Raw genomic sequence first — 23900 nt, 5'->3', positions numbered from 1 at the left:
TAAAATAACAAAACTAGCTAACCGTTACACCAACAGTTACATATATACACTATTGTTCAGTATTATAAAATAACAAAACTAGCTAACCGTTACACCAACAGTTACATATATACACTATTGTTCAGTATTATAAAATAACAAACTAGCTAACCGTTACACCAACAGTTACATATATACACTAGTGTTAGGTATCATAAAATAACAAAACTAGCTAACCGTTACACCAACAGTTACATATATACACTAGTGTTAAATATCATAAAATAACAAAACTAGCTAACCGTTACACCAATAGTTACATGTATACACTAGTGTGATGTATCATAAAATAACAAAACTAGCTTACCGTTACACCAACAGTTACATGTATATACTATTGTTCAGTACCATAAAATAACACTAGCTAACCGTTACACCAACAGTAATATATATACACTATTGTTCAGTATTATAAAATAACAAACTAGCTAACCGTTACACCAACAGTTACATATATACACTTTTGTTCAGTATCATAAAATAACAAACTAGCTAACCGTTACACCAACAGTTACATGTATACCGGTACACTAGTGTGATGTATCATAAAATAACAAAACTAGCTAACCGTTACACCAACAGTTACATGTATACACTAGTGTGATGTATCATAAAATAACAAAACTAGCTAACCGTTACATCAACAGTTACATGTATACACTATTGTTCAGTATCATAAAATAACAAACTAGCTAACCGTTACACCAACAGTTACATGTATACACTATTGTTCAGTATTATAAAATAACAAACTAGCTAACAGTTACACCAACAGTTACATATATACACTATTGTTCAGTATTATAAAATAACAAACTAACTAACCGTTACACCAACAGTTACATGTATACACTATTGTTCAGTACCATAAAATAACACTAGCTAACCGTTACACCAAAAGTAATATATATACACTATTGTTCAGTATTATAAAATAACAAACTAACTAACTGTTACACCAACAGTTACATACATACACTATTGTTCAGTATCAAAAAATTACAAAACTAGCTAACCGTTACACCAACAGTTACATGTATACACTATTGTTCAGTATCATAAAATAACAAAACTAGCTAACCGTTACACCAACAGTTACATGTATACACTAGTGTGATGTATCATAAAATATTAAAACTAGCTAACCGTTACACCAACAGTTACATATATACACTATTGTTCAGTATTATAAATAACAAACAAGCTAACCGTTACACCAACAGTTACATGTATACACTATTGTTCAGTATTATAAAATAACAAAACTAGCTAACCGTTACACCAACAGTTACATATATACACTATTGTTCAGTATTATAAAATAACAAACTAACTAACCGTTACACCAACAGTTACATGTGTACACTATTGTTCAGTATTATAAAATAACAAACTAACTAACCGTTACACCAACAGTTACATGTATACACTATTGTTCAGTATTATAAAATAACAAACTAGCTAACCGTTACACCAACAGTTACATGTATACACCATTGTTCAGTATTATAAAATAACAAACTAGCTAACCGTTACACCAACAGTTACATGTATACACTAGTGTAATGTATCATAGAATAACAAACTAGCTAACCGTTACACCAACAGTTACATGTACACACTATTGTTCAGTATTATAAAATAACAAAACTAGCTAACCGTTACACCAACAGTTACATGTATACACTAGTGTAATGTATCATAGAATAACAAACTAGCTAACCGTTACACCAACAGTTACATGTATACACTATTGTTCAGTATTATAAAATAACAAAACTAGCTAACCGTTACACCAACAGTTACATGTATACACTAGTGTAATGTATCATAGAATAACAAACTAGCTGACCGTTACACCAACAGTTACATATATACACTATTGTTAAGTATTATAAAATAACAAACTAACTAACCGTTACACCAACAGTTACATATATACACTATTGTTCAGTATTATAAAATAACAAACTAGCTAACCGTTACACCAACAGTTACATGTATACACTATTGTTCAGTATTATAAAATAACAAACTAGCTAACCGTTACACCAACAGTTACATGTATATACTATTGTTCAGTACCATAAAATAACAAAAATAGTTAACCGTTAGACCAACAGTTACACGTATGCATTATTGTTAAGTATCATAAAATAACAAACTAGCTAACTGTTACACCAACAGTTACATAATATACTCATATGCATCGATTGCGAAGTCTTAGGTCAAAAGCCAGAAAAATCTTGTTTATTTCAAAGAGCCATGGCTGAGTGGCTAGCAATGAAATAGACAAGCCTACGTCACAATGCTTTTTTGACACAACTAACCAAAGTCCAAGCTCTTGTCAAAATGGTTCTAATTATCATGAAATTACACCGCCATTAGAAAAGTTACATACAATACTCGTTAAGTATAACTAATTAGGTACTCATAAGCCGCCTCTTTCATATTCATGCACTTAACTAATTAATTGTAACTAGCTAATTGTTACACAGAAATGAAAAAAAATATTCACTATACTCATTTTAATTAAATTAAGTAGCTAACTTTTTGTTAGCTGTTCCTTTAATTTGAATGACGTATCATCTCACACACCTAACGTATTACATCCTTTCTTGGAAATGTGAAAATTAGCAGACTGTGATAATTTTACACTTAAAAATAGAAACGGTAAGAGATTGCTCGTCTTCAGGTAAAGTGAACATGCTTTAAGACCCGTCAAGCATTACGTTCATCATGCACGGATCTAGGAGTGTCCACCCCAAAAATTCCCGTAGGCCTTGTCCAGACAGCCCCCCTTGGACAAATTTACATAGTAAAATTACCGCAAAGAAAACCAGCCCCACCCCCTCCTCCCACCTTCGTCTTGGATTTTTTTTGGGGGGAGGGGGGTCCACGCATGAAGTTAGGGGTGCCCAGAAAAGAGCAGTATAAATGTAAAATAAATTCTTTATTTACATCAAGGGAGCCAAGTAGGAGACTAAAAAAAGGTTTTAAAAACCCAATCAAAACCGTTTCATTCATAACAGCATGCGTAAAAAAAGGATCCATGGGTCACACTTCTCACCTGAATAACATATGAAGCACTTAACAACCTTAACGTACTATTATCTTCCTCGCTGTATGCCATGTTCCTATCATTTTTTTTTCAATTTTACAAAGTCTATTTTTTTTTTACAAAACGGTCTCAAATTGTTAGATGTGTTTAATAAATAAACGCTGATAAATATCAATAAGGAGGACATGGCTCAGTGGTCATAGGCGTTAGGAACGTAACCCAAATGTTGCTGGTTCAAACCCGCTGTGGTCACTTGATGCTGTGTGTTGTGTCCATAGACAAAGCACTTTATCTATATTATCTCTGTCAACCCAGCTGAAATTGGGTACCGACATTAGCTGGGAGTCACATGTAACTTGCGATGGACTGGTGTCCATCCAGGGGGGTCAATGACTGTTATCCACTAAGCACCATTGAAACAGGGGATAAGCACCGGCCTAATATGCCTTCATGGCAATAAACTTAAGGATTGTGGAATTATTCTTTGAGTTCTATAAAGTGATTATTACAGTCGGCATCTGATCAAATCCAATACAGTCCAAAGGACTTTATGATTGATTTAATCGGGCACATGATCGAATCCAAAAAGGCCCAATAGGCTCTATGATTGAATTAATCGGACACGTACGTGATCAAATTCGTTAAATAGCACAAAGGGCTTTATTATCGAATGGATCACGCACTTACTGTGGTGGTCATCATCATCAAAATCAAAGAATAATCCCATATTTACATAATTTTTTAATGATTGTATACTTCTTACACTAGCTACCCTTGTCATTCAAACCCTGCTTGTTCCCAATAGTGTACGTCATTTGCCCCATCAGTGTAAGTTATTTCACACAGGTATATCGATTTATTTTCAAGTGCATTACCACACGTGCAAATCAACTGCCTGATACTGTTGAACACACAGGAGCCAAGCCCGTTTTAACATTAATTTCAATGTAACTTTATTTATGGTTACATTGAAATTAATGTTAAAACGGGCTTGGTCCCTGTGGTTGAACATACTCATTTCAGGAAATGTGTTGGTGATGTTATTTTCGATAAATAAAAACACTCGTAGTTTTATCTCAAAAATACTGGAAAATGTAAATATTTTTGTTTAAAATATGTACACCCCATCCAGTGGTACATGTGTCTTTCGGGTCTATAAGACTTGGACTTTCGGTAGGACGTCACTAATTATTTCTTTTACCCAAACTAGTTTAAAAAAGACGTTGGTTTTGAGTGAGATATACACAAGTTGCGTAGTCCAAGCTCAAAAGCCATACAAATATTGTTGATTTCAAAGAGCCATGGCTGAGTGCCCAGCAATGATCAGACCTGCGTCACATTGCTGTTTGGCACAACTATACAAGGTTTAAGCTCTTGCTAAAATGGTTCTTTAATTAAGTTGTTCTCACTGTTTATCATTAAGCATCACCACCACATCACTGATACGAACAATTTTTACATTTCTGAATGAAAAATTATATCATAGTTGTGATCCCCATTCTCTACCTTAGGGGTCATGGTTTGAAAGAAACTTAAAACTTAAAAAAGTACAATCTTGCATTTAGATTAATTTCACAAACTCTATTCTATACATGTTCTTCTTTAGAAAATATTCGTAAAATATAAGTACACGTATTTCTATTCCACTATGACAACCCATCTAACCCACGTGTTTTATGGAAATGATACTTGATATTGTCTCCAACAAGCTCAATAAATTACCTATTCATTTTTTTCATAATCTTTTACATTTCTAAAAATTTGAACCTCCGTTGAGACCTATTTGAAATTCCTTATGCAAGAAAAAATTTCTAATAGGCAAAAGTTTCAATGATGATATTGACTACTGGTAAATATTCTCCCTTTGAAAAAAAAATCCTTGAGTAACCTTGAACTTACAAAGATACTTTTTGCCTATTTTTTTTTGCTAAAAAAATGCAAAGATAATTTCTGACAAATAGAATATTTGTGTTTAATGTGAACAACATATATTCTGAACATTATCCAGAGATTATTTTCATCTTCTCTGAGGATAACTTTAGAAGTTCTAGCTATAATAATGATCAAATGGCAGTGGTGTAACATTGCCATTGCCATCAGTCACTGACCAATCACATTTATTGTTTCTATAGCAACAACTGACCAATCACTGATCAGTTACAAAACAGAAGACTTTTGATTGAGGGTAGGACGATTTATTTGTCATATACAGACAGATAACGCTCTGCTTTGGTAGATTTTGTTTACAAACACAAAATTATGATAAGAAATACTGGCTGTCAATTAAAGTTTAAAGTTTTCCTTTAAGTGCCAGGTAAATATCCAGGTGGGAATAATTTAAGCTTTTAATATTTATCTGTGAAATAAAAGGATTGTCGGTTACAAGTAAAACGTTCTCTATTAAAACTATCTGCTTTTGCCTGAAAAGGCTCAACACAGTTAATTAAAGTCAACCATAATGACAAAATGAAGGAATTAAAACAAAAAATATATTAATAATAATAAAGCACCGTTTAAGTGAATGAACGTACATTGTATATAAAAAGGCATAATTATACCGAGTTCATTCAAACATGGCCATGTACACATCACTACTTAAATAAAAGCTCAACTGACAAACACATGTTAATATATATATACACTGACAACAAAAACCAGTTCAGTTAATTGTTTTTTCTGACATAGACATTGTTCATCCTCAGGTATCAACATCTGGAGACTGACGAATATATTGATGAACCACAGGTTGTAAAAGTCTCATCAACAATAACACAAATGTATCAATATTTCACATGAAATTCAGGAATATGAAAAACCCAGCCATAATAGAAAACTAGCAAGGCAAGGGAAATAACTACAAGTCTACAAAACTTCTGCTTATAATGAATTATGACCTCACAGAAAATTAACCAATCTGAATTGATAAATCACACATAGCTTAAGTCTGTATTGTATAAACATGAAATTACAATTTTTCTGTATTATTTATATAGAAAAAATTCATGACCAAAATCTGAACTAAGGATGTTACGTACATCATCAACAAAATTGCACCTCAAACACAAATGATTTTACTTAAATTAGGGAGCCTGTACAAAGGCACTTTAGAGCAAACCTATTCATGGCAGAATCTCACAAAACAGATTTTATCAAGGAACAGAAATTGTCTAAGGCCTCAAATACTAATCATTAATCTAAACAATAAGATTTGGCGTAGCTGGGAACGGAAAATCAAAGAAACAAAATGATAGTAAAATATTGAATTAAATCAATGAACAAGTTTTATGCAACATATTCAAGCAATATCTTTTTTTTCAAAATACTCAAACCAGCAAATCGGACTCATGTTGATGTACATTTGGATCAAGGGATTTCAAAATTGCATTTCATGCAAAAAGATAAAACATATATTACAAGCCATTTACCCATAGTTCTCCAACACCCCCCTTCCTAACTTCAGACAGGATACACAAATGAAGATAAAATTGGCCGACCAATCAAGTTACTTAATTTGTCTTCTTAAAGACTATACAGTCCCACAGTGCGGAATCACCGATGAGTTATATAAAAATAAATTGTGACCTATTTGTTTTTGGAATTGTGTCACTCGTAATTTTGGTTTTCTTCATTATTTTCGTCGCGGTTGATATCCTCTCGTTCATCGCCCCAGTTGGTCGGAGCTCCGCCTTTCTTCATCATAATCTCTCTCTTCCACTCTGGAACATCTGCCAATTCTTTCTCCATTTGTGCCTGCATTTCCAGTTGTCTTCTCCTTGCCTCTCGCTTCCGCTCCTCTTCTTCCCTTTGCTGGAAACAAATCGAAAAAATAAAACTTGTCAATTATCACTTTTTTTTTTAAACCAATTTTTACTTCCATTTTACTGCTGACCAATTACAAATGGATTACATTTGTATTACCTATTTGTCATGAAATTTTAAATAAAGATTGTTATTAAATAAAAATCTTCTGTTTTACAGAACCCTAAATTTCAAATGCAACGAATGTTAATTTAATAAAACAGAGATAATTAAAAGTTTGTAGCTTTGTTTAATTGTTACTTTAGATAGAATTACAATTCAGAGAGGAGACATTCTAAGTATTTCATGCTGTTTCATGCTCTTAATTAGTGTTTACATGCTCATCAAGGACAAAAAATTTGAACATTCAGGCAGTAAGGCTGAAATAAAGACATTGTATTACGATTCAGTACCAGTCTCGGCATCGGTTCCATAGAGAGAGCGGATGAATTGTCAGAGTCACAAGAAATGGCTGAAGGCTTTAATACTAGTTTGTAAAGAAGTGGTAAGCTTACTAATTTGTAGACAGAGAGTATAGAAATTTGCATGAAGATATTTGCAATATAAGATGTTCATGTGAAGTTTAACACAGATGCTAGGTCAATGGAACTTTCATTTGTGACAATATGGATGAGGGGTAAATATGTAATCTCCATGATTCAGATATTGCGGTTATCATAGCTGTTGAACTGTACATCAGTATGTACAGTGGGATACAGTGGTAAGCAAGAATAAACCTGGTCAGCCAATCAAGACAGTTTCTGATCAGAGCAGTAAGCTTCAGGGAGAACTACAAAGGCTTACTTCATCACTGCTTTGGATGATCATCCCATCTTGTGGATCATCCATGCTTACTTCATCAAATGACCCACCCTTATCACATACATCAGGAGATGAATCCCCAGCTTCTTGTTTAATAGTGCTCAGATCTTGAGACCCATGTCTGCCATGCAATTGCTGTGACCCTGTGTCATTGATTTGGACAGTGGGGTCTTTTACATGAGATTGGTCATTGCCATCTTGTTCAGTAGACATTTCCACACTGTCGTCATGTGATGAACTATTTTCATCAAGTTGATCAGTGCCTGAAGGAAACTGAGATGGTGACTTTTTCTGATTTCCTTGGCCACATGAATTCATTTCTTCATCTTGGTCATAAAATGTTTCTGTTTTGCTTTGATCAGAGCAATCATCAAGGCCATGTGATACGATTAGATTGCATTGCTCATGTGACCTAATTTCATCATGATGCCCATTTGTCCCTCTATCATTGCTCAGTTGCTGAGAGTTATAAACCTCCTCACTCAACTCCTGAGAAGACCTGTTCTCCTCACTCTGAGGTTGACATGTTGCTTGAACCCTATCTTCCACAGTTGGTTTCTCCTGACACATATTTTGAGATTCAGCATCAACCATTGACCTAGACCTGTTATCTACACTGCTCTGATTCTCCAAGCCTACATTTTCTGACTTTGCATGAACCATTGACGTAGTCATGCTGTCTTCACCCACTTGTTCTACACCGCTTGTTTGATCTATATCAGTCTTCTGTAAGATGCAAATATACAAACTAAGCACTAGGAGTGGTGTACTAGTATCTGGGTTTTAAGAGCGTTTTGCTGTCGGGGTGTTACTCACACAAATGTTGTAAGGTTTTTACAATCAATAAGCTAGAGTATCAGCCATTTCAAAAATTTCCATCATGAAAAATGAAAACTCAATCCTTACACCTGTTATGTCAAACTATATATACAAAGAGTCAGAGAAGTTAGATCAGTGTGTAATCAAACACAAACTTCCAGACTTCACCAGACATGCTCGTTTATCTTTCGGTTAATATATGCAAGAAATTGTCATCCATGATTGTCAGTTGTCATCAATTCATGATTATAAGTCAGTTCCTTACCTCATGTTACTTTTTCCTATATTTTACCTTAATAAAATCTCATTTGGTCAATAATATTTTAAAATTTATTATATCAGCCTAAAAATTGCAAAATAATAAAATGATAATTTTCTTTTGCTTCCTTTGTATTCTTGCTGTCTTACTTGTACAACAAAGCTCCAAAATAGTTTTTAAAAAGGATTTTCGCATTTAGAACATAAAAATAAATTTTCTACCAGCATATACCCTGGTTATTTCCTTACATCATTTGTGACTTTGATAGGATTCTTTGGCATGCTAGTAACAGGTGGTGATTCTGGTTGCTTGGTTACGGGTGATTTTTCTGGTTGCTTAGCAACAGGTGGGGAAACGGGTTGCTTAGTAACAGGGGATACAGGGTTTTTAGTGACAAAGGTTGTATTATTGTTGGTTTGGGTTTCATCGAAGGACTGGCGTTTCTGTAACACGGGTTTTATCTACAACAAAAAGAACAAATTACACAGACCACAATATCATACACACAGATAGTTTACAATATTCATATTTACTCACTGTTCTAATAAAATCTTACAACAAAGGGTATGTTGTGTAGGTAATATCAATTATCAAAATACACATAAATGATCTACCTGAATCCAGTTTAATGCTGGCTATAACCATAAAAAGAATGAAAAGTTTGTTCTACCATACAAGAGGTTTTTATACTGTATAACTGAAATGAGTTAATGGCTGCATAGCTAGCCAACAAGAGATTAAGTTCATTGTCTTACAAAGATTTCTTGGAACAAATGCCTGGAGAGCAGCCATACTGCAGTGTTTCCGTATCTCGATTGACAAAATGAGAATATATCTGAGATAGAGATATGTCAAAAGACAGAAGATGAAAAGATAGAAGAAGAGGAGTGAAGAGATTCTCCGTCTAGGTACTAATAGTAACACTGTGTACTGTCAACAGACAATTTGTAACTCAGAGTCCTGCAGTTTGTGGGGGTGGAAGGGAATTTTGGCCGACACTGATATCAAGGGAAGGATCGTAGAATTGACATTTGTGTCGCTGGAGAGACCAACAAATTAATCAACAAGCTGGCAACATCTTGTGCTGAGAAAAACTATTCTTTTACAGGATTCACCCCCCCTCCCAAAAAAAATTGTTTATCATTCAGGAGAGAGAGAGAGGGAGGCAGTTTAAGTGAAAGAAAACATATCTGAAAATTCTGGGTGAAAAATAAGTGGACAAACAGCCAAAATTGTGTTTTTTTTACCTCAAGTTTTGCAATAAAAGCAATTTCACCTGACCAATGGCAGAAAAATTGGTTTGAGGAAAAACTTTAGGAACAAGGGAGGGGACTTTAATCCAGGATAATCAGATCACATCAACCAAACAGCTGACATCAATCAATCTCTGCTGAAGAATTGCTGAGATAAAGATTGACCATTTTTACTGGATGATTTTTACTGAAAAACCTCAAATGACATCCTTTTTATCACATTCTTCACGATGAACAAGATTAATTAACAAGGATTCAAATGTTGTATGATGGTAGCTTAAATACTGAAAATCACAATTTCACTGTTTATTTCATTTGAATCACATGACAACTGAAATCACTTTTTGCTTGAAAAAATATAAAATTTAAAGGAAAAGGTAATAAAATTGGGTTTTCCAAAGAGCCTTTACAAAATTTTATGGACAATAATTTGTATACTGTAAATTCTAAAAATTTTAAAGTCTGAGTGGATTGGTTTTCGCAATTTAACAAAGATTTAAATTCTTTGCGTTTAATAAGGAATCTACAGTAGTGCCTCACTAAATCTACTTTATATTTGATATATTTCATAAAATCTGATTAAAATGAAGAGAAAGAGTGCCTTTTCTTTGTCATTTGGGGTTTTCCAGTGTGGTACAAAGAGAAGTATGTATAAAACGGAGGCTTACTTTGGCCGTCTTTGCTTGCTCCTTCTGCTGCGCCTGCAAATACAACACATCACAATGCAGTCTACGCTACTTCTAACTAAGGTCATTGAGCATTCATGATTTTAGTCACATGCTTTTAGTATTCAAACTCACTGCAAATTCAAACCCTTGAATTTTATCTAGTAATTGAAAAAAAAAAACACACTTGTACTAGCATGAATCAGTACTAACTACTCAAAATAATTTTTTTCCAAAAAAATTTCAAACCATCTTATTGTTATCACATTATGGTCTTTCACAATGGAAGTTTAAAAAGATGAGTGTATCAAATTACTATATTTGTCCCAGGTTGAAGCAGTGCTTATATTTCACAAAAAACACTGTATTAGCTTGTTTCACACAGATCAAGACAAACCATCCATATAATTAACTTTTTAATTCATGGACTCCTTTGTAAGTTAACAAAAACTTCACAACACACATCTTTTTTTTCTGGTTGAATCTTTACATCACATGCAATCATTGAATTCCTAAGGGACCTTAGTTAGTGGGAAGGGGAGATAATGCATGGAAGTCAGGGGCAGATAACTCTTACTGCTTGTGTCATAGCCGAATCCTGTTCCCGCTTTTGCTGTTCCTTCTTCTCTAACATTTTTTTCTTCCACTCAGGGACATCCTTCCACTTCAGGGCCTCGGCCTTCTTCCGCCTAAGCTCCTCCTACAATTCAAGTACGAATTTAGGATTCAAGGTCAAATAATTTCCAGAAATTTCAGGAAATTCACAATAAGATGAGCAATTGCAAGGTACACAATCTGAATCATTTATGTCAGTTTCCAGCTTGTAAATAAATGAGTATCAGTTGTTTACCACATATTCCCTGACTTTTTCTTCATTTTTCTTGATGATCATGTCTTTTTTCCAGTTTGGAACGGCGTTAGTAATCGGAACATAACCAGGGATCTGATTGTAATCTGAAATTGCACAGCAAAAAAGGATGACAAATGCAGGAATAAATTGTATGTATAGCAAACTTACATTGTAATGAACACCATAGCAATATATAGCAAAATATTTATACATGTAGTAAGTTTTCAAGATTATAGATTTCACTACATTGCATACACATTTAAGCATTAGTCAGAAAGAACTGATATAGCAATGTCTAAATTGTTACCTTGAAGGTTTACAAAAATATATTTTCAGAATAGAATTGAATGCTTAATTGTCTTCATAAAAAAAAATTGAAAAATTCAATTTAATTAAAGTTCTTAACATTGAAAACCTAGCTGGTATATTTGTACATACCAACTTCATCTAGATCGATGTCCATATTGTCACCAATATCTGAAAGAGATAAAATGTTGCTTAGAAATCAATGTTTGGGCAAATTTTGACTTCAAATTGCTTTTTACTTCAATTTCTCCCAACTAGTGGAAGGGCAGATAACTCTTCCAGAACACAGCTGGAGGATTTCCACACAGCTGGATGTGGTGAGGAACCGATTCCTTGACGTTTTTTTCGTGTGTTTCTAAATATACCGACACAGCCTCCAACCCCGCTAAATCATCTTCTACCTTTCTGCCTCATTAAATCATGACTTCGAGGGAATTCCTCCCATCAGCCTCCTAAAGAATTGCCAAAATCCAGCGAGTGTGAAAAAGTACACACTCCATTCAGAGCTAAAGAGAAAGGATTTCTGTGTACACGTTATCTAGAGGATGATTTATTTGGAAGTTTATCACTAGCTTACATTTTCATAAACTTTCAAATGAAGGACAGTATGATGTTAGAACAATGACCAGGCTAATTGATATCTGGCTCCACTAATAATCCGACTTTACTTCCGTCTTGTTAATTATTTCATAATTATTTTCCAATAAATTGTTTTACACTCTTTGAATCAAATCCTGTAACAAAATAAGCTGCATCTTCAATCTGATAAGGTTATGAAGACTTCTTTGTCATAAAAACTCAATAACAGGGTGCGATTCTCCTATTTGAGTTTGCTGTAATTTATAACAGTCTGAGGTTTAAGGATTTTAAATGATACAATCTTACAAGCAATTTCTATCATTTTTGAAGATGACTAATAAAATAATGAAATTGATTAAATTTATTTCCATTTACAAGTCAAATTCTTAATTAATAAGAATTTATATCAATCTTTCTTCTGCCTCCATCGACAATGTACATTTATACTTTTCAATCATGGCCACACCCTATGCTACAGTACAATTGAAACACACACAATATATTCACTGCAAATTTCTCGACCACCCCTGACCCCTCTTGCCCTCATTTAAATCACATGCTTTAAAACTGAATTATACAACAGTAAAATATACCAGTGGCTGAATAGTCCAAAATTGATCTTCCACAGCATGAAGATATTACACCTGACTAGCTCCTAACCCAGGGATGTCACTTCATACTATTCTGTTACCACGACAACCCTTGTGTATGTATGTTGGTTTCCTTTTAATATTGATTTATCATAAAACAATTTTTTGCACCAATGTATTTAAGTTCAATAGTTCAAATTATCTACAATTATGCATATTGGTCATAAAATCTCAATTACTGCAGGGATTCTAATGTTTGAGATACTACTTGTCATAAGTAACAATATAGTGAGACAGGGACGACTGATGGGTAACAATCATTCCTATTCCTTACATAGTTCTCTCTCTCTCTCTCTCTCTCTCTCTCTCTCTCTCTCTCTCTCTCTCTCTCTCTCTCTCTCTCTCTAACAGAGAAAAAAGAGCATGGAAGAAGAATGCCAGGATGGGGGGGGGGGGGGGGGGGGTGAAAAATGTGTTATTGATTCATTAGAAACAAATGACTGTCATTTTCTGGTTCTGCCCTCCACAGACACAATGATCAAGCTACCATTTGTCTGTATCTGAATATGTTCATATAGTATAACTTGTACTGTGGAATCATCATCATCCCCATGAACATTTATGCATGTATTTATTTACAAATTAGAACTTGCTACCGATGAAATTACTTTATTACAAACCAGGAAAATTTTGGCAATCACAAACATTAACCCCCACAAATGAAATTGATTCTACAGTACCTCCTGTAACAGTTATATGGTTCTTGGGCAGATGAAAACATATTTTAAGTTTAATTTTCTTACAGATGTGAAACATATGCTGCAATTGTGAATTTTATATTTTGCAATATGAGGAATCACAGAATTAAGTATACTTGTGTAAAATAAGTGATCTAAATCATTTCTCTGGTCATTTTCCAGATTCCATGTGGTTCAACTAATGTTAATGAAACTGTTTATCTATCTCATGCTCCAAAGTGTCTACATCTGTCCATCTGTTTATAATCTCATTTGTGGAGTGTCAGACATTTTCAACATAGCAACTGTTGTTTCAGGAAGTGTCCCTTTATTAAAGGCAGGTCATTCAGACAGGAAGCTGACCTTGATTAATGACCGTGACCTACGTACCTGCCATTGACCTTATAATAAACGTTGCTATATCATGATGTTAGAAAGATGACCATGGTCAAAGTTGCAGGCATCAGGTAAAGAGAAGATAAAATGACAGAAAAAGAGATGGAGAGACAGATAAACAGATGGAGAGACAGATAAACAGATGGAGAGACAGGGACAGATGGTAAGACAAAACACACTACAGATCATAAATCTGTGGGGCAAAATAAGCAAGATCGCTGTAACTCTTAGAATCAAGCAAATGTTTGAAAAACTGTGTGTAAAACAATTTGGCAGGTGGTACACAGTAAAGTGTGAGTGTTTTTGTGTGTGTGTATAAATCTGGCTTGTTTGATTGTTGGTGTTTAGTACTGACAGAATATTTACGATGTTTATGTTACAACTTCATCTAAACAATCTCTAAGCTGCCTATAAATCATCTATAAGAAAGCAGCCAATATACATGCATATGCAGTAGAGCAAAGCAACCTCTAGAAGATAGAGGTGTTTGTCACTGCATGGAGTCATCTATAGGTAAGCAGCAAGCTCAAGCAACCTTAGAAGTGAGAGGTGATTATCATTCACCATTGTTCGAGATGCACATGACAAAAGGAGTGTTGTGTAACACTGATGAAAATTTCCAGGTTTTTCAACGACCTATAAAGAACAAAGAGCCAGACAGGAGAACAGCTTGGTTTATCATATACTTAGATGTGCGCATCCTGCTAATAAATCTACTCTTTGGTTTTTATTTCTTCACAGAAATGACCATCTCTAAGAAATAATCTAATCAGCGTCCGTACATCTGTAGCTGCTTCACAGAGTATGTTTCATGTTGTTGTGCCAAAGTTTATTTTTGATCAAAGCAATTCCAACTGGTGAGAAAGGGTCAAATCCAAATGATGTATGGGGCACAGATGTAAACAAATATGCCAGAATATTTTTCTACACTGCAGGTAATTGACCAGATCCATGCTAATAAACAAAATCAAATAAAACATTTTATGTTTACAAGAAAGAGAATTTAATATGTAGATTTGGGGGGGGGGGGGGGGGGGTAGAGGCTTTTTTGTATATTTTTCTATATTTTTTTTTAAACAGGTTCATAAGGACATAACTTATCAGATTAACCTGTATTGTTACAGGATTAATACTGTTTTATGTTTGATTAAAGACATTGGCGTTGGAACCGGGGGGGGGGGGGGGGGGGGGGGGGGGGGGGGGGAGAATTAGGAATTTCATGAATTTGGAAAAGAAATATTTTGGTAGGTAAGATATTTTTTGGTTGGTTAGATTTTTTTTGGTTGGTTAGATTTTTTTGGTTGGTTAGATTTTTTTTCCTTTTGAAAGTATAGGTATTTAATATCATCAACAGCCATGAATGAACAATTATTCGAGTATAACTAATATACAAATATGAACTCCTCCTTCCAGAAAACAAGCTCCCCCATAGCCCACATTACTTAATGACTGTGTTTTATCTACATGTTGTGTACTAACGTAAAACATGTGTGTAACACAGAGAATTGTATGTAAACAAGTACCCCCCCCCCCCCACCCTCACCATCAGCAGTCAAGATTTAGATTATCATGCTGGGCTTTCAGTAAATAAACAGTAAATAATATCAGGGCAAACCAAACACAGAGAGAGAGAGAGAGAGAGAGAGAGAGAGAGAGAGAGAGAGAGAGAGAGAGAGAGAGAGAGAGAGAAATTGTCCACATACCAGACACAAAGGAAGAGAGAGATATTGACAACAGTCAGGGGGAGAGACAGACAGACAGCAGTGAGTGAATTAAATTATGTAGAACACTGACATTTTATGTTTGTGCATGTAACCTAAAGTGAGCAGCTCTTATTCTGAACAACTCAAACACCATGCATGATCCATCACCATGGCATGATTTACCACTGAACAACTCAAACACCATGCATCCATCACCATGGCATGATTTACCACTGAACAACTCAAACACCATGCATGATCCATCACCATGGCATGATTTACCAGAGGACAAAGGTCGAGTAAACCTCACCAATCAGAGCACACTCATTTCACATTCAGTAAAACACAAATTACGAGAGCATTTAAAACCTAAGTACATGATACAAGAATTTTTGCTCCCTGAAATTCCTGACATTACAATAAAATGACTTAATGCTCCCATCCTGATAGAGAGGCAGTGAGGAGCTAAATATAGCAGGCAGAGGGAGCCCGGAGTCTGACTGTACCAACCTTACAGCATCAGGCATGGGGTGATGTAATGACTGAACATAGGATACTCAGGAAGGAAGGATTGACAGATGGATGGACAGCAAGAACTGTGGGATGTGTACCAGTAATGGCTGATCATCTACAGTGCTGAGGAAGAATTTCGGGGAGAAAACTTAGATAGACATAGATCAATTGGGGGGGGGGGGGGGGGGGGGGGGAGAAATTAATATTAAATAGTACATACTTTAAATGGAGGAGGTAGAACAAGAGATAGACAGACTAAAGAACAGATGTATGAGAAAATATATAGTCTGATAATATACATGTATATAACAGACAGACAGACAAAGATATTTTGTGCAAATGATGGCAGCCACATACATACAGTAATTGTCTGATTGAATTTTTATGCAACATAGTTTTAAAATGAAAATGTATATCACATATAAAGTTGATACTGAGTAATTAATGAAAATTAATTTTATAATACTTAAAACAGATATATGTGCATCTAATACTAGCATACAGCTCTTACAAAAAGATTTGATAATAAAAAGCATGTAAACAACTTAAAACCCAATACACAGAGTTATCTCAGAAGAGGGGAGACCTAGCTTCAACAGAAATAATATTTTTGTCTTTATCCACACCGCCTATCTTAATGACCAGGAGATCATTCACACCTCGGTGCCACTACACCAAAACAAGATCCCAAACCCTCATCAAAATACGATTAACCACTCATATTTTAACAAAATACTCAAAATACTTCTCACCTTCAAAATGTTATAAGATATTTCCTATAAAAACTCAGGTGACTTAGAGGAATCAAATAAAAGAAAAATCCAGGTATCCCAAATATGTCTGACTTCTCTGACATCAGATTGCTACGGTAACTTTGAGAGAAACAGTGAGAGTGAGGCTACAGCGGGGGAAGGAGATTTTGGAAGATTTCCAGAGCAGAAGAATTCGGCAGCAGCGGGCTTCTACTACTTCCTCTCTATCTTGTCATCTGACTTCCTTTGTCTTGGATCACTCTATCAGTGGAAGGATCTCCCAGGTTACATCACTGTTTGTGGTGGGACACCATTTATTCAGAGCAGGACAGAAAAAAATCCCAAATCTGCTGAGGATGTGACTTTACTTTCACATATAGAAAAAATCATACTTTGTTAATCAAGGAATAGTCTGTTGCTAAGAATTACACAAAAAAGAATTTCTATTTTTATTTTATTTAAAAATCCTCTGGAGATGAGACTGCCCATTAAAAAGAATTGGTTCTACATCAGAATGAGAGGAGGGGGTAACAGATGACCAGGAAAACCCCATGGGAGCCCCAGCTTCCTCCATAGATCTGATAGACCACAGCAGGGGGAATAATAGAGATAAGTCAGCAAAAACCTCCCCCCAACACACGCCTGTATCAGCCAACATCAGAGTTACCATCTATCTCATAATACTGATAATGTGATCAGGGGAGTCTTTGTGTTTCCATACCTCCATGACTACTCCTGAATGGGTGTATGATTTACTGAGATTGAGAGGCCATTATAACTATTACGATACAGGTATAATTTATTAAAAGGGCATCAGGATAGATTAATTGGAAGCAGGTGATTTGGTGAAACACATGTACTGTCAGAAGTTGTGAATATAATTCATCAATATCTGTATACTGTAAGGTTCAGGAGGGGTTTAAGGTTTTAGGTTTCGGTAGAAACTGTAAAAAATCTGTTAGTCTTCAAACTTCATGGCAGCCCACTAACATTGTTACTGAATTAACAGAGAAGCTTAAAATAACACAGTAAAAACAATTAACAGAAGTTTCCAATGAGTCAGAAATGGAACTCAGGGCACAAATTCACCATGAAGCAGTCAGCTTATTACAAAGATCAGAGCAAAAGGTTATCTCAAATCTTATACTGTTTTCAAATCTTGCATCTCTTATCTCATTAATTAAAAAGATAAACTTACAAAAAAATCAAAACAAAAGGGCTATAAATGGCTTTCTGGAATAACGTAAAATTCACTTCTGAAAATTGTACAAATTTGATTAAATTACATCATCATTGTAACCATCACTAATGCTGTATATATCACTGGGGATTTTTTTTTCTGCAGGTGCAAATATTTGTTTTTTACTCCAAAATAGGATAAATTTATTGAGTAACTTTATGATTTTCAATTCCTAAATTGGTGACTAAAAGATTAACATTACAATGACATGTTTCTGTGCTCGAATTGACATTGTACAATTTACTATAGCACAAAAAAGCACCCTGCAAAAAACCAACACTTGGAAATAATAATTATAAGGTAAAAATTTGGAAATAAATTTTGTTAAGAATTTCTATATCAGTTAATATACACTGCAATGTTAATGTATCACTGGGAATAGGTTGGAACAGTTTTTAAATAATGTTTTAAATTAAGCATGCCCTTTATGAAATTCTATAATCCTTGATTATAGGGAAAATATCCACCATTAATGGGACCTTTTCACTAAAAAATGTTGTGCAGGAAACCACAACTTTTTTGAAATGTAACAAATGTCAACAAATCTATTGCTTTTATGAATGGTCCTTCCGAGATAAATGACAAATGTTTTCCGTGTTCAATTGAAACTAGGCAACCATTTTGTTCTTCTTGCTGTCCCCTTCATGTATCAAATAATCACATTGAATGTCAAAGTACATCATTATGTGCTGGTTAAAACTCAGTGTCCATTTACTATTCAAACTACTTCTGAAACACTTTTCTGATCCTAGACTCTTAAAAAATCTAAATGTTTGAAAGTTAGATGATATTTAAATTCTTGCCATCACTGACCTTTTTTCTCTTTCTCAAATATCATTCTTTTTTTGTTGGTGGTTGTTGATTGAGTATCCAAGGCAACTCCAGGTTTTGGCTGGACTGGTTCGCTGTCTTCAGTGGGAGGGGGAGGGGGTAATGGGAGCTCCTCAACTGGTTCTTCTTCCACCAGGGGCTCAGGGGGGAGGGGTTCTTCATCTATTGATGATGTCATAACATCCATGCCAACATCAGCAAAGTCCAAAGTGGGAGAGGGGTCTGAAGGAAAACAAAAATAGCAAATAGTCACATTATATCTATTTGATAGCTCACAAAATATATAATTAGCCTTTTAGATGAAAACAGAGATGGCTGAACCTTTTTCCCAGGGTTTTTGTCCCCCTGTGGGTCGGAGCTTGGACAGGAAGTTTACGGCTGTCCCTGTCTCATTGTCTGGACTAGTTTTACTTCCCTCTGAAAGGCAGAAAATTGTTTAAAATAAGACATTGGTAAAGAAGAAAACCCTTAGATTTCTTGCATTATATATGTATGTCAACTAGATATTCTCATATTTTGCAGGGTGGTATAACTGAGGAACTGTATGTTATAAACAGAAGAATCATTTTTTTTCCAATACAGCACAAAGTACACAGCAGCCCAAAGCTATTGTTTCTCAAGGTATGCATTAAATACGGAAAAATTTGTCAGCTAAAACCTTCCTGCAACTATGCACACCTATTCCTTTGTCTTTACTTCTAAATAAATTCTAAGTTCATAAGAGCAGAAATTTCCAGAAAAATAATGTAATCTGAATTTTCTGGTGATATGCATGTCTACACATTGTTTTAAGGAATGAATTCAATATTTATTTGTTTTATACGATATAAAATGGTTTGGGGCAGTTTACGCTTTATAAACCGCGAAGCGGTTTATAGAAAAGCGTAAACTGTTTCAAACCATTTTATATCGTATAAACTAATAAATATTGAATTCATTGCTTATAATTTAATTTTTTACTCTTCATTGTAGATATAAACGGTCATTTGACCTTTAAAATGACGTAAAACTGTACAAAATTCAAACGTAACATCAGGCGTATTGATACGTTTTTGACGTTAGTCTTAATATGACGTAGGCAACATTCTTTATACGATAAAAAATAATTTTTTAGCCAATCAGAAAGCGCGTTACAACCAGAATTAAATTATTTCTAAATACCTACAAAGTTTCACAAAATTCCTATGCAATGGTTTATGAGGAGTTGCACTTACCAAAAACAGGACTGACTGACTGAAGGATGGGTCAAAAACATTATACCCCTTGCAACTTAGTTTCATGGAGCGTAATCATATTGAAATTATGAATCAACCCCTTAATGAATTATTTCGGCTTTTAACTTGTGAAACCCATTATATGAATTTGTTTTTTGGTTGCGTATTGCTTTATGGTCTCAATTTTTTAAACAACAATAAAAGTGGATGGATTAGTCTCAAAGAGTTGTCTTTCTTATCAGCGGATCATTCTCCCATAATCTCTTTGACCCATCAACCTTAAACAAAACTTAAACATGACTAAATAATGATTGTGCAAGAAGACTAATTGCATATATTCTATTCAGATTTATCAAATTACATGTAATGTGTACCTGTACGTTTTACTGGATTGAGTTTCTTGAGGAGGGCCTCAGGGGAAATCTCTCGATTCTCATCAGGAGTCTTTTTGGGGGGAGCTTCTTTCGGACTATGTCTTAAAGGAGTTTTCTTCAGTACTAGTTCTGCAGCTATTCCCATGGCGGCCTGCTGTTTGAAGCTCGTCTTCTCCTGTGGCGGAGGCACTGCCCCTGTTTTAAGCTTTACTTGGGTAAGCTGAGAGGCCAGACTAAACTGGTCTGAGTTGCCATGGTGACCTGTATGATGTGTGGGGGACTGTAGGGGACTCTCCACTGACCCCTCGCGAGATCTTTTCCCCAGCTCAAATGAGGACACGGAGGACCTTGTCCCTGGGATTTTGGAGATGGGGGGTGGAGTTGGTGGTTCACTCACACGTGTGTGTATAACCTCAGTACTATGTCTAATGCTCATTGGTCGAACGTTGGGTTGTAGTGGGGCTGGGGGTAAGGGTGGGGAGGGTGACCTCCTGCTTCCCTGGGACCTGATACTGCCAGAGAGAGGTGTGGGAGGAGCAGGGAAACTAGGTGCCCTGGGTCTCCTCCCTGAGGGGTCGGTCTCTTGTCCTTGTGGCAAACTGTGCTGATGGGCAGCAAGAGGCTGAACATGGTGGGGAAAGTTTGTATCCCTGACGTGTTGAGGGTTGAGTGGATTCACTTGCTGGGGGAAATTTACCTCCCTGACTTGCTGGGGAGGGGCTACTGGTTTAACTGGCATGGACTGTCTCTTGGAAGACTTGGGGGACCCCCCTGCTGAGTGCCTATGGTGCTGACCATGCCGCGAGGGGGACACCGCTCTGACTTCTACGTGGGAAGACACACGCGGTCGGTGGTGGTGGTGGTGGTGGGTGGAAGAGTGATGCCCATTGTGAGGGTGGGGCTGGTGAATGGGCTCATACGTTGGTGACCCTGGTGAAATCAGATGTGGGGTATTACTTGGTGGCTGGGAGGGGGTAGATGGTGGGGAGAAGTAGGAGAAGGGGCGGGACTGGTTGGGGGATGGGACAGCCTGCCTTGGCTGCCCGGGGGATGAAGACCTTCTCATCTGGGGGTGATGCTGCTGCTGATGATTTGACCTGGATAACCTTGGGGACAGGAGAGGTGAGTTTTGATTGGTCGGTCTGTGATGTTCATCCAAGAAAACTGCATCGTCACTGGATACAGATACCTGTCAGAATGTAAGTAATGGTATAGTAAATTTCTTATCTATCAACTCATTTCTCATTTTATTTAAATGCTACAATTTAAAGTAAAGACAAGGATTAAAAAGTCAGGAGAAATGTGATAATACCATCAATTCATAATCTAATTTACTTGATTAAAATAACGAAATAAAATAAAAATCTTTATAAATTAATTGGTACAGAAAAATATTGATCAAAAAATATTACGTTTTGTATCACATAGAGTTATACTGTGCTGTAATATTGGAAGCAGCTAGATGATGTAATTCTACCTTTGATATCTGTCCGATATTGTTTTATTTTACTCTAGTTATGATTTATCAAATCAAATCAATTTCACCATGCTAGAACTAATTTGTAAACATGACATAATCACAGAGAAAATGTGATAGATTTCTGTGATAGTGGAGATATTACAAGCATCAAAACCTGATTAGGTCGAAATAAGACAAATCAGTGTAGAGATATATCTAAATGTTAGTCAAGATAATCATGAAAGCTGATATTATACGCAGGAAAATTATGACGTAAATATTAATGATGTTAAAATGATTTCCTAGGAGCTTGAAAATGTGGCAGGGCAATCCATATTATTGATCTACTTCACACTTATGTTTAAGAACACAGGAGATATATATCCTTGTTTACTGTTCAGACTATTTATCAGTAAACTATTTGCTCAATGGTGTATCAAAGACATTTTGAAAACAATGCATCTCTTAAACAATTTTTGGTAATAAGAAGTTATATGCCAATATGCTAATATGATACGATTTTAATATCCAAATTCACATATATGTTAAAGATATAAAATAAGCACTGCCTGTAATGTTGAGAGATATGGGGGATAACTCTGGTATTTGAAACCACACACTTGTAAATCACGGAAGTTCTACAATATAGTAAGAACTGCATGGCACATATTTGATATAATATGTTATATTTACATTCTACTGTGTTTTTCCATTAAATTCTGTGATCTTCAAATGCCTCTAAATGCAACAAGTAGTCAAAGGTCAAATTGACGAGTTTTATTATGACGTCACAAACGTTGAACGCTGTAAACTGCAACGTCACAAGCGAAAATCAAAGTGCACGCTCGTGGCTGTTACTGTGGCTCTTCCATTAATATTAACTTACCCTTAGGATAAGATCGGAATTTTAAGGTATAGTTCACATTTGCAGACAAGGCAAGAAGTTAAAAAATGTAAATATAAGCATTAAATCATGATTTTTTGAAGTATACACTCTCATAACTGCCGCGGTGTGTGCATACAAATTTTCATAACGCGCTAACGCGCGTTACTCAATTTGTATGCACACACCGCGGCAGTTATGAGAGTGTATACTTCAAAAAATCATGATTCAATGCTATAATATACAACATAATATAGCCATAGTGTCACATATTGTTGAACAGTTCAGAATTTCTAATATCTTCATGGTAATTTTGGTACATGTATTACATATTGCACCAGTATTTGTTATACTATCAGTAAATATTGCGGGAGTATACCCTTACAGTCTTGTGTCTATTTGTTATACTATCAGTAAATATTGTGGGAGTATACCCTTACAGTCTTGTGTCTATTTGTTATACTATCAGTAAATATTGTGGGAGTATACCCTTACAGTCTTGTGTCTATTTGTTATACTATCAGTAAATATTGCGGGAGTATACCTTTACAGTCTTGTGTCTATTTGTTATACTATCAGTAAATATTGTGAGAGTATACCCTTACAGTCTTGTGTCTATTTGTTATACTATCAGTAAATATTGCGGGAGTATACCTTTACAGTCTTGTGTCTATTTGTTATACTATCAGTAAATATTGTGGGAGTATACCCTTACAGTCTTGTGTCTATTTGTTATACTATCAGTAAATATTGCGGG

General features: G+C 35.3%; 1 protein-coding gene across 12 annotated transcripts in view; it reads right to left on the bottom strand.

Moving 5' to 3' along the window:
* Positions 1–5273: 5273 nt before the first annotated feature.
* Positions 5274–23900, bottom strand: part of LOC105332686 (unconventional myosin-XVI) — a 55355-nt gene continuing 36728 nt past the window's right edge. For 4 of the 12 annotated variants that reach the window (XM_066068735.1, XM_066068732.1, XM_066068731.1 and 1 more), the window contains 10 exons: positions 20802–21990; positions 19535–19630; positions 19196–19435; positions 12005–12043; positions 11567–11670; positions 11294–11416; positions 10720–10752; positions 9047–9259; positions 7703–8446; positions 5274–6907 (listed from right to left, as the gene is read on the bottom strand). In XM_066068735.1, the coding sequence (XP_065924807.1) occupies positions 6704–6907; positions 7703–8446; positions 9047–9259; positions 10720–10752; positions 11294–11416; positions 11567–11670; positions 12005–12043; positions 19196–19435; positions 19535–19630; positions 20802–21990 (2985 nt within the window). In that variant the 3' untranslated portion in view covers positions 5274–6703. Of the gene's footprint in view, positions 6908–7635; positions 8447–8804; positions 8832–9046; positions 9260–9412; positions 9434–10719; positions 10753–11293; positions 11417–11566; positions 11671–12004; positions 12044–19195; positions 19436–19534; positions 19631–20801; positions 21991–23900 lie in introns of those variants that run through there. The other 8 variants (XM_066068738.1, XM_066068736.1, XM_066068739.1 and 5 more) reach the window with 8 other exon arrangements.

Source organism: Magallana gigas, chromosome 8 (assembly GCF_963853765.1).
Source record: "Magallana gigas chromosome 8, xbMagGiga1.1, whole genome shotgun sequence".
Lineage (NCBI taxonomy): Eukaryota > Metazoa > Mollusca > Bivalvia > Ostreida > Ostreidae > Magallana > Magallana gigas.
Note: the sequence above shows the minus strand (reverse complement) of the source record. Positions and strands in the feature narration are given on the sequence as shown.